Source organism: Plasmodium chabaudi (assembly GCF_900002335.3).
Source record: "Plasmodium chabaudi chabaudi strain AS genome assembly, chromosome: 5".
NCBI classification, from domain to species: domain Eukaryota; phylum Apicomplexa; class Aconoidasida; order Haemosporida; family Plasmodiidae; genus Plasmodium; species Plasmodium chabaudi.
Genome location: NC_030105.2, coordinates 827019 through 844932, shown reverse-complemented (window position 1 = coordinate 844932; position 17914 = coordinate 827019). Strand labels below are relative to the sequence as shown.

The window sequence follows — 17914 nt, the reverse complement described above, 5'->3', positions numbered from 1 at the left end:
TTCATTCCTGGAAAGTATACATATATATATTCCTAATTACCAATGCTTATTAATCAAATTTTTGTGACAACTACAACTATACACATTCGAAATGTATTACCAACATTTACAATGATTGTATTCGTTGAAAATTTATCAAGCAGAATAGTATGCATGTGCATGTGCATGTACATGTACATAACATTTTTTGTACACGATTTTGCCAACCTACTGAAATACAATTTTCCATAAAATGGAATGGGAAAATACCCCTCTTATTAAGCAGGAAAAAACAAACGGTTTATTCTTTCCACTATTTTGTTATATATTTTTTCAAAATAACTTTAATAATTTGTAAAAAATTACGTTAGCGCCTATATACATACATATATATGTTCTTTATATTTTTAATGTCTATGTTTTTTTTCTATATATATAGAATAAATAAGTATATATACATATATATACATATTTAACTATATTGAGCATTCATATTATTTAACAAGGGAAAACATAAATATAATAAATAAAAGAAATAATATTAAATATGCATAATTGTAAAAAAAAGAAAACATTCACATCTCACATATATTATTAAAGCCCTAAATGTTTATTATATATTCATTAAATATATGTACAATAATTATAAATGACATGTTTATTGTTTTTCTAATTTATAAACTTTCTTATTAATATGTCTAGCAAAATTATTAATAGCATTTTCACCTTTTGTTGTTAATCTTCTGCCTTTCTTTTTTGGGTTTTGTTCTACATATCCTATATTTTCTAATTGTTGTAAAATAGATCTTAAGATTTTTCCACTAGCTAAACTAGTATGGTTAGGTGCTACACCTCTTCTTTGTTTGTAGCTAAATTGTCTTCGTAAAAATCCAACACCAATATCTGGATGTATATATAATCTTCGTAAAATACTTGATGCTTTAATAAAATACCAATCCTCATTCAAAGGTGCCAATTTTCTTCCCTTGCCGGTTTTTACAAAGTTACACCATTTTGGGAATGTTATTTTATTATGGAGTTTTAAATATTTAGCATATGCGCTAATAAATAATTCAGCATCAACATCCTTTATGCAATTATTTGTTCTAACAAATGGAGCAGGCTCTAACAGCCTTGAGCTAAATACTCCGATATCATCAGTGAATTCTTCTGCCTATAATATTAAAAATTAAAATAATAAATATAACATATATATACACTTCATTTATAACTAAGCCTGCTTAAAACAGGCCTATCATATAAACATTCACAAACTGTTTACTGCCCACTATATGTATGACAAACTTTCTAAGCATGCCATATTCACATTGCGCTATATTATTATACAAATGCAAACCCCAGCATTCTGTTTCTTTATATTCGATCCATAATTTTTATATAATTTTCGAACCAAATATAGGTACATACAAAATGCTATATATATACTCTCTACATATATAAGTGCGTTCCATATAGTTACAAACATTTTAATAAAAAACACATGTACAAATAAATTAATATTTTTTCAAACAGCATAAATAAACAGTTATTATTTTTTCATATATATATAATATTATGTTTTCCACATTTTTTAAACTTACCATTTTCTTATCTTCAAATGTTAAAAATTAATAATACTTTGAGAAATAATTTTTTATTTATTTTTCAATAATCCTTAATATAAAAAATATATTTTTATATAATTTATATTTTCATTATATATGGAAATTATTAATTATATCTTTTTATAATTGTAAATAAATTTTACATATTCTGTTTTTTTTTTTTTGAGCACAATGAAAAAGTTTTATTTATAGATTTAAGGCTTTATTAATGTATAAAAAATACCCCTATTATTTGAAAAAAAAATACGGTCGTACCAAAAATTAAATATTTCTAAATAATATATACATATTAATTGGCCAATTTTTTATATATTCATTATTAATTTACAAATTTGTAATATTGCATAATAAATTATATTCGCATGGGCTTGCTATATCTATATACATTTATTATTTATATATACTAAATTATTTCAAGTATCGGAAAGCACTTTACGTATTTTTGTATACCGTATTGGAAAAATTGTATATCACCATTGGTAATCCATATAATATATATACATATCCATATTTAATAATTATTTCGCCCTATATACTAATACGCATATATTACATATAAATAGTAGCCATTTTTTAACGTACATATAAAAAATATATATTCTTCAAAACCCCCCACAACTCCACACAATAATAATAAAGGGGAAATCCATTTTTCATCTCATCATATATATATGACATATTTTTTCCTTTTTTATTTTTATTAAAATAATATTAAAAAAAATAGCTTATTTTTATAAAATTTAAAATAAACATTTTTTTACTTTTTTAATTTTAGCTAGATATACATTTTACGCTATAAAAAAATATAGAAAATCACATTGCTTGTTCATAAAAAGAGAATTATTAAAAGCTATATAATTATGCATATTAAATAATTCTATATATTATATGTTTTCAAAAATTGGGGCAAATCTTTAACATTTAGGTTTTTATTATGTAATAATTAGTATGCAAAATAATGCAAAAAAAAACATTTATATAAGAAACATTTATTTGGCATATAATAAATTCAAAAATATCCTAAGATATACCTTATTATTCTCTTTGAATATATATATAACCAAATAAGACCAAAGCAAATGATAAAGTTCTTATGCTTCATTAAAAGGTTCCTCATGGTTTGTCTGAAAAATATACCATCCTATTTGTTCATATTGAAACTATAAAAATGATAACGACAAAAAAAAACAAATTGTATATAAAATTCTGAACAGTCATATAATATCATCTTTTATTATTAACTGTGCATAAAAATATTTGCAATCAATTTTTTACTATATAATTATATCGCTACCTTGATGGCATACGACCATTTAAAAAAATAAAAAAAACGAATAGTCACTATAATAATATTACGGCAATATGCTATGTCGCATATTGACAAGTTGGGTTTCAAAATAATCACAATTTAGTCCCCCCCATTTATATTTGGTTAATTATTTTTTTTTAATTTGTTATGAAATGCCAAGGCTTTATAAATATCGGATAAAGTTAATTCTACGCATTATGTTTTTTATTTTTTTTATTATTTTTATGCCTATACATACGCTTATATAAATTGAACTAATTGGAAGCTGTCTTACTTATTACGGAATGCACACACACATATATTATGCATGTATATGTTTTACGTGAATATATGTTGAAAAAAAAAATAGATGGTATATATTTATACATATTTATTTATATACACAGATATGGAACATAATTGCTCTATGAATGGCAATGTGTTAGAGATGGAAAAAAAATAAAAATTCACCGTATGCAAAGTAATGTATATATACATGCACATTGGTATAATCACATTTTATGCGATACATAAAAAGTTTATTTATTCGTATCCTTCATCTTCTCCTTCACCATCATTAGTTTCAATGCCGACTTCTTCATAATCTTTTTCTAATGCAGCTAAATCTTCTCTAGCTTCACTGAATTCACCTTCTTCCATACCCTCACCAACATACCAGTGGACAAAAGCTCTCTTTGCATACATTAAATCAAATTTCTGATCCATTCTTGAAAATACTTCAGCAATAGCAGTTGAGTTAGAGATCATACAAACAGCTCTCATAACTTTTGCTAAGTCTCCACCTGGTACTACTGTTGGAGGTTGATAGTTAATACCACATTTAAATCCAGTTGGACACCAATCGACAAATTGAATAGATCTTTTTGTCTTTATAGTGGCAACAGCGGCATTTACATCTTTTGGTACTACATCTCCTCTATACATTAAACAGCAAGCCATATATTTTCCATGTCTAGGATCACATTTTGCCATCATAGATGCAGGTTCAAATGCTGAATTTGTAATTTCGGATACAGATAATTGTTCATGATATGCTTTTTCAGCACTAATAATTGGAGCATAGGATGATAACATAAAATGAATACGTGGGTATGGCACTAAATTTGTTTGGAATTCAGTAACATCAACATTTAATGCACCATCAAAACGTAATGAAGCTGTTAAAGATGATATAACTTGAGCAATCAATCTATTTAAATTTGTATATGTGGGCCTTTCTATATCTAAATTTTTTTTGCATATATCATAAATAGCTTCATTATCTAACATAATAGCTACATCTGTGTGTTCTAATAATGAATGAGTTGATAAAACGGAATTATATGGTTCAACTACAGCAGTCGAAACTTGGGGTGATGGCCATGAGCAAAAGTTTAATTTAGATTTTTTTCCATAATCAATTGCTAACCTTTCTAATAATAAACAACCAAGACCACTACCTGTACCACCTCCTACAGCATTGAACATTAAAAATCCTTGTAAACCTGTGCAATTGTCAGCTAGCTTTCTAACTCTGTCTAAGCATATATCTACTATTTCTTTTCCAATTGTATAATGTCCTCTTGCAAAATTATTTGCTGCATCTTCTTTTCCTGATATTAATTGTTCAGGATGAAATAATTGGCGATAGGTTCCGGTTCTTACTTCATCAACCACAGTGGGTTCTAAATCAACGAATACACATCTAGGAACCTGTAAAGAGAAAAATAGATACACATAATGTCGACCATATTCATAGAAAAATGACTAATAAATCGAGATCCGACTTAAAGTAAGTCATATATCCTGCAATTTATCATTAAGAAGGTTTCTGCTTTCCCTTTCTCTCTTCTTACATGTTTTCCTGCTCCAGTTTCAGAGAAGAACGTGTTGAATGCGTCATCACCACCTGCTACGACTTGATCACTGGGCATTTGACCGTCTGGTTGAATTCCATGTTCTAGGCAAAAAAGCTCCCTAAAAACGAAGAAGTACAAGTATGGGTTTAGAAAAAATTAATTTCACAATATCGGTCCGCATGCAGCGTCGCCATCGAAAGGCGGCTTTATTTTTTCTGCAGTTTTTTGCAGCTTTTCTGAGGTTTGATCCCTTACCAGCAAGCATTTCCGATTTGGATACCTGCTTGACCAACGTGAATGCTAATAACTTCTCTCATTTTCGAATAAGTTTATCTAAGACAAGAAGAAAGGGAAATGTGTTATAAGCATAATTTAGTTTAAAGAAGCAATAGGTATAGATATAATAAGAAGTGAAGTATGCCCACGAGATGTACACATAAAATGTGTGTGCAGTCCCACTTAAGGGTAATAATATCACAGTTATAAACACATATATAACTAAATAAAGAGCATAAATATTGCCAAACTTATATACATATATATAGATATATTTACACAAGGGATTATGTATATATAGTATGTAAATAATGTAAGTATAAACATTTATAAAATATGCAAAGGTAATAAAGAAAAAGTATTATTTTTATTACCTTGTTAATATATATAACTATAACAGTCAATAAATATAATGCTTATAAAAAATAAATTACATAAAATCACTTCTAATTTTTTTATTAATTATTTATACTTTTTCAAAATCAAAAGTATATATTATATCTTTATATATATTTATACATTTATATACATAATATTCAAATATATAATATCAGCTATTTATTCTTTATATGATAAACTATATTAATTAACGATATATTTTATAATTTATTTTTTTCAATAACACAAAAAAAATGAATTGTGTAAAATGCGGATATAGCTACATATATGTGTACGAATTATATATATATAGTTTTTTTTTTTTTTTTTTGTATAATATGTAGGAGAAAATAAATAATACTAATACTCATAAAAAGCGTATAGCATTACTTGTAAAATAACGAATGAAATATACATTCCTATGTTTAATATTTTATAAAAATCAAAGACACAAATGCACATTTAGAGATATTGCTAATGCGAAGTCTCTAAAAATGTACTGAAACTTATACAATAATAGGAATAAATCGCGTAAATATCAACAAAAGATTGTGTATTCATTACATTTTTTAAATATTCATTTTGTATATCTAGCAATATGATTCGCTATTTTTTGTGTACTCTAAATACGAGACAAGAAAATGAAAATCTAAACGACTTTTATAATATGCATTCTTAATATATTATCGACATAAAACAAAGACACATCAAATATACACGAGTAATCTTTTTATTTCTTACACAATATATCATAGAGTTTGAGAAAAAATAGGTACACAGGTATAGTATGCATATGTTTGAAAAACTTTTATGACTGTACTACTTTATCTAACTATGCAATAGCTAACACATGATAAATATATACTTATGCATGATAGGGAATTTTCTTACCTTTATTTTTTTTTTTTTTTTTTTTACTAGGGTTATTACATACTCCTATGCTATATATTATTTAAGTCAATTAATTTTAATTAACATTTATAAATATATAGTGTGTTCATAATTTATATTTAATAAAAATAAATACACTATAAAATGTGTTATCTATATATAGCTATTACTAATAAATATTTTTTTTTCCTTTTTCGTTAAGCTATAATAAAAATTTTACAATCTTAAGGGCATATATAATATTCACAAAATATTGCATACAAAATAAGTCGCTTATATTGGCATATCCTTATTTTCGTTCCCATTTCGTTTCTTTTTATTATGTGCAAGTACTACTATGATATGTGCATTCATTGAACGCACAATAATATTGATCAAATTTTATTAACAAATAAAAATAGAAGATATGCAAACTATTAGCTTGTACCAGTACATATAAAGGTACTTTAATATTATATAAAAATTTACTTAACGTTTTACCGCCATTTTGCGTACACACTTCTTAATACACAATATTGTATATCCAAATTTTTTTTAACTAATGAAAGAGATACGGAAAAAAATTATCAGTACCAAACACTGATTAACTAAATTATAAAATTAAAATTTGTAAACTATACATTTTCAAAAAAAAAAAAAAAAAAATAATAATAATTCAATATTGCAATGTTTAGTATTTCCATAATTAGCCTATGTTATTTCTTTTTTTTTAATTATTTTATTTTTATTAAATTTGGATGAGCTTAAACATAATCAAACACATTTCCAAGCTTATGTGTGTATATATATTACACACATATTTAATTATCACTAAGCCACCCTCTAAGATGTGTGCAATTAATTTATTTATAACAATTAGAAGAAACTACATTCGTAAAAAGTAAGATTGCTCTTTGTAATAAATAAGAAAATAACCTAATACATAATAAAAATGAATTGGTTAAGCATTTAAAGTATGACATACTTCGATATATATATATATGAAATAAAGATTTATGAATAGAAATATAAGGAACAACACTATCCATACTAAATAAAATATAATATATCAAAGACAATCAGGCTTTATCAATGATTTCCAAAATTATCTACATCTTTTTGTATTCATCTATTTTATATCGTACTTTAAATAAATTTTAAAAAATACGTGTAAATTCTTTATACATATTTTGTTATTATCCTTTTACCTTTCTAAAGAAAATAAAAATGATATATTTCATATCATTTATCAAACTTTACATTATTTTATAATTAAATATAATCAACATGTTTACAAAAACGAAAATCAAAGTGTTATCAAATTAAATTTTATAAAACATACCCAACATGTTTCTGTACCTTTTTTAGTTATAAGAATGTGCATTCTTTAATTCGTTTTTTTATATATATATTTTTTTTTTTCATTATTTAAAACATTAAAAATTATTTTGAATATAATATATTATTTTCCATATTTTTTATAAGCTATTATATATACATGCATGTAAAAGGAATTATAATTTTTTTTTCATTTTCCATAACACTCTTAATATTTGAGTTTGCATAAATTTTCCCCTTGTTCCCATATTATTATATATTTTAATGCGTTCTACCATCAATTATTTATATTTTTATGTCGTCGATTATTTATACATTCATGTCGTTAATTATTTATATCATCCATTTGTTTATTTTCCAAATGTAAAAATATAAAAAATAAATTTTATGAAAAAAGTATGCATAGCCTATACTCTTCAGCTTTTTCAAAATATCCAATGTTATATATTTTATATTTTTTGGGAATTAAAAATTAAAGTACACAATAAATTATATTCATACATATCTCAAGCAGATTATCAAAATATTAGTTATATAGAATCCATAGGAATTGGAAAATTTATTCATATCATGTATATACACATATATTATACATATACATATGCATATTGTCATGTATACTTTTTTCCTCTATGTTAATTAAATAATCTATTCGTGTATATTTTTTTAAAAAAAGAGTATAGCTTGTTGTGCCATCCCCTTATTTTGCAAACTCATTTTAAGTTAAAACTGTTTTATGAATTACTATATATGCTTATAATCAATTGAATGGACCTACATACGTACAATTCAACACTACAACGTTTTTAATTAAGTTCATATATTTATATACATACTTTTTTTAACTTAACATTTTATGTTATTTCATTTTTTTTATTTTCAAATATACCTATCTATGTTTTTGTAAAAAAAAAATCATTTTAAACGACATATTTATGGCCTTTGATTTTTTAACAATAAACAGTTCATCCATTTATAAACATATTCGTTTGTTTCATATTCCTTTTTTTTTATTTTCGACGACATATTATCAATATATAATATATGCATATTGTTTTATTCGCCTACGTCCCATTTTATACTTAACCCGTATATACATACTTACATATACCAAGCACAAAACTTTTATACGTTTTTGCATTCTTTCTACGCAAGCAGAAACAAATACAGCAATGCAGATACGAGCCTTACCGAACATATATAAAATATGAAATAACAATTATATCACACATTTATATACATACTCCTGCACAGTTCAGAAAAATATATATTATATAATACAGCAATTTATTTTATATTCCCTCCACGAAATATGGTGAATTTCAACGAGGGTCAAAATTTATCTGCTCATAAAAAGGATATAGCCTAACGGCATCTCATAATAAAAAAACGAAAAAATAAAAAATAACAGAAAACACGTAGAAACGTCTGTGCCTATATCTATTGGGCACGCTCATATATTTAAATCTACACATGTACAAGCATTATTGAAATCAAAATGGAAGATATACTTCATAAAAAAATTGCTAATCATATCTCCCTTATCAAAGATAATAATATGAACACAAAAAAGTGTAAAAAAAAAATATGTAACATATCTAGCGATACCATTTTTAATGACACTAACCAGGATAAAGATGATAAAAGTTCTGCCAAAAAAAAAAAAGTCAAAAGCTTAAACAACAATAATGATAATGAACAAAAGAAAATCAAATCTGTACACCCATGTAGAAATAACAAAAATGTTTATAATATTAGAAATGCTTCAACCATTAGTAAGTATTCAAAAAGATATGACAGTGACAGCAAAATATACACATGTAAAAAAAGTAGCGAACTTGATAAAAAAAAGATTAAAAAAAAAAAAAAAAAAAAAAATAATAAAATTAATAATACACAAAATGAAAGCTTACTTGATAAAACAATCACTACTAATTCTATACTATCAGAATATGAAAACCATCAGAATTATTTTGTCAAAAAGAATAATGAAGATTGTAATTATGATAGTAATGATACCCAAGATTATAGTCAAAGCTCAAAAAGTAAATTAGATACAATTATGTATAAAAAAAAAATGAAACAAGTTAATAAAATATTATACAATTTAAATTATTTTACTCAATTTAAAAGTTTAAATTTAAAAAATTCAATGAAAAAAAAATCACACACAAAAATATATATAAAAAAAAATACAACTAAAGGAAAAGATGTTCATAATGACAATAATGATTCTTCTAATTTTGTAACCTTAAAGGAAGTTTCAAATTTTAAAACCGCAAATAATATTTTAAAAAATAATAATAATAACTCCATACTTGAACAAGTAAAAGATGATAACTTTATAAATGATAATTTTACGGATATTAAAAATAACACCGAAAGTACAAATATATCAAAAGATTCTCATACTCATAATGAAAATAGTATACATAAAAATAATAAATATAACCTTAATGACCATCAAAATACCAAACAAAATCGCTATAATAATAATACATGTAAAGACTTTACTTTTTTAGAAAAATGGAATGGCAATTATTATGAATCTGAAATTGTCAACATTACAAATATTCCAAAAAAAAAAATACATAATGATAAATATTTCAAGTCTCTTCTTCATATCGGATTAAAAGGTCTTTTAAATAAAAAAAGACAAAAAAAAAAAAACGAAAAAAAAAAAAAAAAAAGTAGTGATACTAGCTATGAACATGCACAAAACAAAACTGATAATGAAACAGGACTGAGACAAAATGCTAAAGAAATTAATTTAACTGTTCAAAAAAACATTTCTAATATCCATAATAACATAATTAGTAAGCACAAAAAAAATGACACAAATAATAATAATAGCGAAAAATCTACATGTCAAAATAAAATTATTAACGGTTCAGAAAAAAATAATAATGTTAATAAAATTACGGCCAAATACTTTCTTTCAGATCATAGTACATCCCCAAGTAACAATTTAATTTTTCCACCAAATAAAAATCGCATGAATAATAGTATTAAAAATATATTGGATATAAATCAAAAAAAAAAAAAAAAAAAAAAGAATTCTCCAAATGTTAATGAAAATAGTTTTAATTCGTTACAATGCTCTACCTCTAATAATTCATACACACAAAATATCAAAAAGAAATTCCCACAAACAGAAAAATTATATAATTCCGATGATCAGCATAATGACATTAGTAGTAATTACACAGAAAATGAAAAGTTTCTAGCCAATAATAAGGAGGATTTATTTTTTTCTGAACATAAAGAAAATACGTCCCCTAATTTAACTCGTCCTATAAATGTGCCAAATATTCAACAAAACGATGAAACAAATAATAACATCATGAGAAGAAAGAAACGACGACGAAGGAAGAAACAAAAACAAAGGAAAGAAAAAATAAATAAATTTGAAGAAATATTAGAACAAGAGAAAGAAAATTATAACCATGAAACGACCAAAATAGCTAGCTCGACATTAAATTTACCTGAACATGGTAAGGTAAAAAAAAAACACATCCAACTTACCAATTCTGAAAAGGTAAATAATGAAAAATTTTCAAAAAAAAACAAACAACTTCACAAAATCATAGGCAAAGACGAATTTATAAATTTAAAAACAAATAAAATTGACACATGTAATAATTCTAATAATGAGGATACAATTATAGAACCATTCCGAGCTCAAAAAAACGAAACGAGCAAATGTGGCAATAGAAATAATCGATCTAATAGTAACCCAACTAGCCAAAAAAAAAAAAAAAAAAATATCCAAAATAACAAAAAAAAAACCAGCCCAAATAAAACAACATCCAATACTAGTGTAAAAGTTCAGAAAAATAAAGATCATGAAGATGGAAAATTCCATAAAGAGCATCCTCAATACATAAACAACTGTGAAAATAATTTTATTACTCCAAATACAAACTTTTCACCAGATTTTTTATATAATAATTATTTAAATAACCTATTTTGTATGCAAAATTCTAATAGGAAATATTTAAGTGAGCAAAATGAAGTAGCTATAGAAAAACAAAAAATGAATATACCATATTTTAATCATACCTTAGGGCCAAATTATTATATTAACAATGTTATTCCTATTCCATTTACTAATGCTCCACCAAATCCTGTCCTAAACAATCATCAATCTTATGACTCCGTTTTTAATAATACTATAAATACAAATAATTTATATTATCTGGATAGATGGGGAAATCAAGTTTTTCTCAACTCTCCAAACGGGATACTACAAAATTATTCAAGACATTTTTATAATAAGAAAAATCATATTTTAAAAAATCAAATTCCTAGTTCCATGGATTTTGCCAATCATTGTCTATATGATAGACAATATTTTGATAAATATTATATGAGTCCATTTAATTCAAGAGAAAATTATAATATTAAAGGAAATTTTTATAATGAATTTAATCCGCTCATAAATAATGCACTTCGAAATTCAAGCAATATTAATAATGTTGATCCGAATTCAAATTTGAATAAATATTTTATAAACCTATATAAACATAACTATGGTCATCAAAATGGTGCTACTAAAAATGAAAAAAATAATAAATCATTAAACAAATATAAAAGAAAAGAGTTTCAAGAATTGCCATTACACTTCCCAAATTTTATAAATAACAAAATAAAGAATAAAACAGCAAATAAAAATCAATACCCTTACAATGTTGATACAAATAATGAAAAATATGATGAAGTTTCTAACACAAATCAATCTAAATTTTCATTTATACCCAATTATAATATACCATTCTTTTCAAAACAATATAATGATATCCATATTGCACACAAAGAATCAAATAATACTTTTTACAATTTTGATAATATAAAAAATCGTGACACCAATAAAATGCTAACACAGTTTGCATTTCCTTTTCCGTATACAAATCATTTATTACATCCTATTAATTTTGTTTATAATAACAACAGCATTGCCAATAATAGTTATGCCTACAATCCCTATCCACATTTTGGTACTTTGCAGAATTATATGAATTTTTTTCAAAACCCCCATATAAATTTGCAATACCCCCTTCACCATAAATACACTAATCAAAACGATGGTCCCGATTTAGAAAAAAATCACGCTGAAGCAGGAGCCGAAGAAAAAAATGATTATCCTTATGAGACTATACAAAACGACTACCCAAAAATGAATAAAAAAAATAAAAACAAAATTGAGCTTTCTAATAATGCTTATGAACAAGTTAGAGATAATCACTTAGGCAGTCACACACAACAAAACATTTTCAACTATATAGAAACAAAATCGGAAATTTCAAACTTATATAACAAAATAGAATTATATTCAAATAATATTTTAAGTAAAAATATAAAAAGTATGCATAACAATTGTATTGGCAATTTTCGATCAATAAGTTTAATGTGTGAAGAAAAAAATAATAAAATAAAAAACGCTAGTAGATCTATTTCCATAATTCCACTTATTAAACATAATAATTCGATGACAAATCAAATCATGCTAACCAATTGTATAATAAGTAAAGGAAATAAAATAAATGAAAGTATACCACCATTTGATATACCTTTGATAAATCAAGATAAATTATTTATATTTAATTTATTACGAAAAACAGAAAATAATTTATTAAATATATTAAATTTGGTTAAGCCTACTAAAGATGTTATATCAACAAAAAAATTATTTTTTTTATCATTATTAAAATTGATAAAACAATTATTTAATTCTAATGTTCATATATATATAGTTGGGTCGAGTGCATATGGTATCGACTCAAAATCAAGCGACCTAGATATCGTTATACAAACAAATGAATTTTCTAGTAAGTTTATTCTACACACGTTATATTATTCTATAAATAAAATAAAGCAGGAAAAAAATGACATATCAATTAGTACATCTAACTGCTCATACAATATTGATAATACAAAATTTGACGAAAATGAATATACCTTTTTGAAAGATGTTGAAATGCAACTTATTGATTCAGCAAGAGTACCTATTCTTACTCTTAAAAAAAATAATGTAGCATGTGACTTATCAGTAAATACAACTAATTCAATAAAACATACTGAATTTTTTTTAAGTATAATGAAATCTTATCCGAATTTAAAAAATGTTATGAAGCTTCTAAAACTTTTATTAAAAAATAGAACGATCCCATCTATGAAACAAGGTGGATTACCAACTGTTTTATGGATGATGCTTTCTATACGTTATTGTAAATTTCCAGAAAATGAAATCTTAAACCATACAAACAAACATCAGTTTTATTACCCTGATCAAACAAATTCTGAAAATAATTATGATCTAAAAGAATTGAATAAAGACGAAAGTGTCAAAACTTATACGAAAATTTCCAACCAAATAATGCACACCAATTCTAACACAGATACAAACGGAACGCCATTTATTCATGATTCAAATTTGTTTAATCTAAAAAATGAAAAAGCTAGCTACAATACACTTAATCAACAGTTTTTGGATTTATCATATAATTATATCCATAAATTTTTTTCAAAAAGTTGGTTCAACGAACAGACTCCTAAGTCGTGCTTAAAACATTATTGCCAAGCACATCTACAAAATAGTGACCATGCTGAAAGTGCAAACTTTTTCACAATCTGTTCCCAAAATTCAGATTGCTCCCTAATCCATGTGCCAAAAATGAAAAAAAAATCAAAGACACAGAATAGTGTGAAACTTAAAAAGGATGGAAAATCTCAGAAGGACCAAATAAATTCTCTTAAAATTTTACATAAAAATAATAAAAAAATTGCAAAATATCATAATATTATATATAGTAAAAAAAATAAAAAAAAACAATCATCTTTAAAAACAAACAACGATTTAAATAATTTTCAACAGGATATAGAAGAAGAAATAAATAAAGAATATCTTTTATATGCATCCCCTCTTTTATATTCATTATTTATTTTTTATAATGCATTAAATTCAAGAAAAAAATTATTGAAAATTATTAATATAATTGATAAAGACAGATGTTATAAAAAAAATATTTATGAATCAAATAAGAAACTTTTATCATCTGCATGTCATGGAGGTGTATGGGATGAATTACTTACTCTTTATGATCCTATATATAGTTTTAATTATGATATTTTTTTTAATAAATCAAGCTATTTATATCCCTATTTAATGCACCCAAATCCTAACGGGGAAACTTATAAACCACGCGCTAGAAGCACTTCCAATTATCACACCGGAAATATAAATGAAAAAAAAAACGAAAACGAGTTCGAATTAAAAAATTACTGCAGACTCAATGACTTATCTTCTAAAGATTTTATTTATCAAACAAAAGAAGAAAACAATGATCAAATTCAAACACTATTTCAAAGAAGTCCATCCAAATTATCAAGCCAAACACCAAGACAATATTCAGGTCGAAGTTCGAGTCAACATTTGAGAAGATCCCGAGATTATCACCCTGAACTTTATCATAATTTAAACGAACAAATAAAAATTGATACTAAACAAAATATAACTTTACAATCAAATTTAAACCCTGAAGATATTAGAAAAGCTCTGTTTGAAAATAATAAATCAATAAAGAATTTGGATAATTTATGTTCTTACAACTCTATAAATAAAAACAATGAATCCGAAATAAGTACAATAAATGACGATTTAGAAAACAATTCGAACGATAAAATGAGTTTAAATAATCATGATTCGTGTTCTATTGAAAATTATAATAATGAATTTGATATAAAATGTGAAAATTCTTCATATATACAAAAACAATACAATGAAAATCTGTGTGCACCTTTAAATGAATGTAGTGACCAAGCTGAAAACAGCCATCAAAATAAACCTGCACAAGCAAGAAAAATACCAGAAATAATAAATAATGTTCATAAAATTGGTTGGCAAAATGAATGCGATTTAGATGAACTCACATGGGCACAACATTATAACAATAGATATAATCAAAGTTCTCAAATTTGGAATAACTATAAAAATAATGCTTTTGAAAAATTATATGAACACAATATTGATTTAACAAGCAAGGTAAGCAGTGCAACTTGGTTAGTTTATTTATATGAATTAAAACGAGCTAGCTTTTTTATTAACTATTATATTCACCACATGCACATGCTCATATCATTTAAAAAGTTACTCACCAATTTCGAACAAAATTATGACCAAAATGCTGAAAAAAAATATGACCAAAACTTCGAGCTATTCCAAAACAACAAATGGGTTGTTCTAAAGAGGGAAGATATTTGGAAGGAGGATGGGCAAACAGACAAACTACTATCCCAAAAAAAAAATTATAACTTCGAAAATCATACCATACTAAATAATGAACATGGTCATGTAAAATTAAAAGAAGACCCAAAATATTCTGAACAAGACAGGAAAAATATATCAAAAGAAATAATATGCTCTCAAAATTTGGATGAAAATATATCTAAACAAAAACATTTAAAGAAACTAAAAAAACAAAAAAAAAGTGTAGAACTTATAAAAAATATGAAACAAATTTTAAAATCAATAGTTCAAAATTTAAATTATTCTATAATTAGTTTATTTGAAAAAACAAAAGGTGATATATACACATTACCTTATCGTTTAAATTCAGAAGAAAATACTAAAGACAATGAAAATAAAAAATGTATGGAATTAAATATTTACCCTAGTATAAACTCAGAAGAGAATGAACCAGCTCTTGATAACGACATGTCCAACTGTCCCATTGAAAATTATAAAAAATTACATGATAAAAATAATGATGATACTATGATTAATGCATTTGGGTTAGTATTAATTGAAGGTAAACTTGTTTTCGTTAAGTTTTTAAATGTATGCATTGATAAACAAAATTTTTGGAATGAAATGTTTTTATGTAGAAGAGATATAAAAACAGTTATGCATGTAAAACCAATGGATGTTATTTTTGTTTCAAAAAAAAAAAAAAATTATATAAATATTTCTAAATCGAGTGCTCCAAAAGCTACAGAAATTAATTCCAAACATGGAATAGCCAAAGAAATGAATCAAAGCAATGATCAGCCAATGTCTTTTTCATTAAAAAATAATAAATCAGATCAAGTGGTTGAAAATAATTTAGACTCAAATCTTCCTTCTACAAATTTAATCGAAACAGATAAAAAAATTACAAATGAAAATATTTACCATCAAGTAATATCTGAAGAAGCAACTAGCGAAACTATTTCTAGTGAGCTCAGTGCAAAAAAAAACAAAAAAAATCAAAGCACTTCCTCATCTTTAAATCATGATAAAATATGCTATGAAAACAACTTAATTACAGAAGATAAATCAATAGCATCACAATATGAAACACACAATTCTAATAATACACAAAATCCAACTGATACTTATTCAAAGCACACATTGAAAACGTATGATCAATCTAAAGAAAATGAAAATGACGAAGAAGAAGAAGAAGAAGAAGAGGACGAAACTGCAGGAAGCGCAGATACTGAACAAATTATAAAAGATAAAATTAAAAACTGGGACTTTAAAAAACAAAAACGAATACATAAATCCAGTAATTTTATTTATAACGCCAAAAATAATTATATCGGTATTTTAATAAATCAAAATAAATATAGAAATGATTTGTTCGGAAAATATACAAACTCCGAAATTGGATCAGACAAAGAAAGCATAAAAAATCAAAAAAAAAAACAAACACAAGAAAATGGCGATAGTTGTATATCTACAAATAGCTGTCAAGACAACGATAAAGACAATGTTCTTCTTGTAAACCCATGTAATTTTGTCACACGGATAAATGTGAAAACTGTTTATGTTTCTAGTAGACATATTATTAATCATGATTTAAAAAATGCCATATTTGAAAAAACAAATTTTAAAGAAAATGATATTAATGAAAATCTTAAAAAAAAACGAAAAAAAATTAATTCAACCAGCATACAACATAATGAACAAACAAATGATGATATATATTCCATACAAATTATTCCAAGATATGAAATAATGAGATATAAAGAATTAATAAAAATTATGAAAAGTTGCCCATATTATTATAAAATTGCACAAAACATTTCCAACACTACTAAAACTCCTCTTCAACAACCTGTATCTGTTTGCAATTTTTGTTTAACAAAAGGAACATTTAATATAAACACAAATCACTTTATGCTCTCCAATATTTATGAAGATGCCAGAACAGAACTAGCCACAATTATACGTGACATCATCATGAAACAAAAAAAAAAAACGGCTCAATCAAAAAAACCTTAGTATAAGTAGTAACAATAAAACTGAAACTCTAAATCCG

The 17914-nt window shown here is 24.7% G+C and overlaps 3 protein-coding genes across 3 annotated transcripts; 1 reads left to right on the top strand and 2 right to left on the bottom strand.

The window, feature by feature from the left end:
• Positions 1-637: 637 nt before the first annotated feature.
• PCHAS_0523000 (40S ribosomal protein S19, putative) lies at positions 638-1583 on the bottom strand (the record flags this gene model as incomplete). Its single annotated transcript, XM_016797384.1, has 2 exons — positions 638-1153; positions 1581-1583. The coding sequence occupies 2 exons, from the start codon at positions 1581-1583 to the stop codon at positions 638-640; spliced, it is 519 nt and encodes a 172-aa protein (XP_016655248.1).
• Positions 1584-3435: 1852 nt separating this feature from the next.
• On the bottom strand, positions 3436-5068 carry PCHAS_0522900 (alpha-tubulin 2, putative; the record flags this gene model as incomplete). Its single annotated transcript, XM_734387.2, has 3 exons — positions 3436-4605; positions 4749-4869; positions 5007-5068. The coding sequence occupies 3 exons, from the start codon at positions 5066-5068 to the stop codon at positions 3436-3438; spliced, it is 1353 nt and encodes a 450-aa protein (XP_739480.2).
• A 4043-nt stretch (positions 5069-9111) lies between these two features.
• Positions 9112-17877, top strand: PCHAS_0522800 (erythrocyte membrane-associated antigen, putative; the record flags this gene model as incomplete). The annotated part of the gene is made up of 1 exon (XM_016797383.1): positions 9112-17877. The coding sequence occupies one exon, from the start codon at positions 9112-9114 to the stop codon at positions 17875-17877; it is 8766 nt and encodes a 2921-aa protein (XP_016655247.1).
• Positions 17878-17914: the final 37 nt, after the last annotated feature.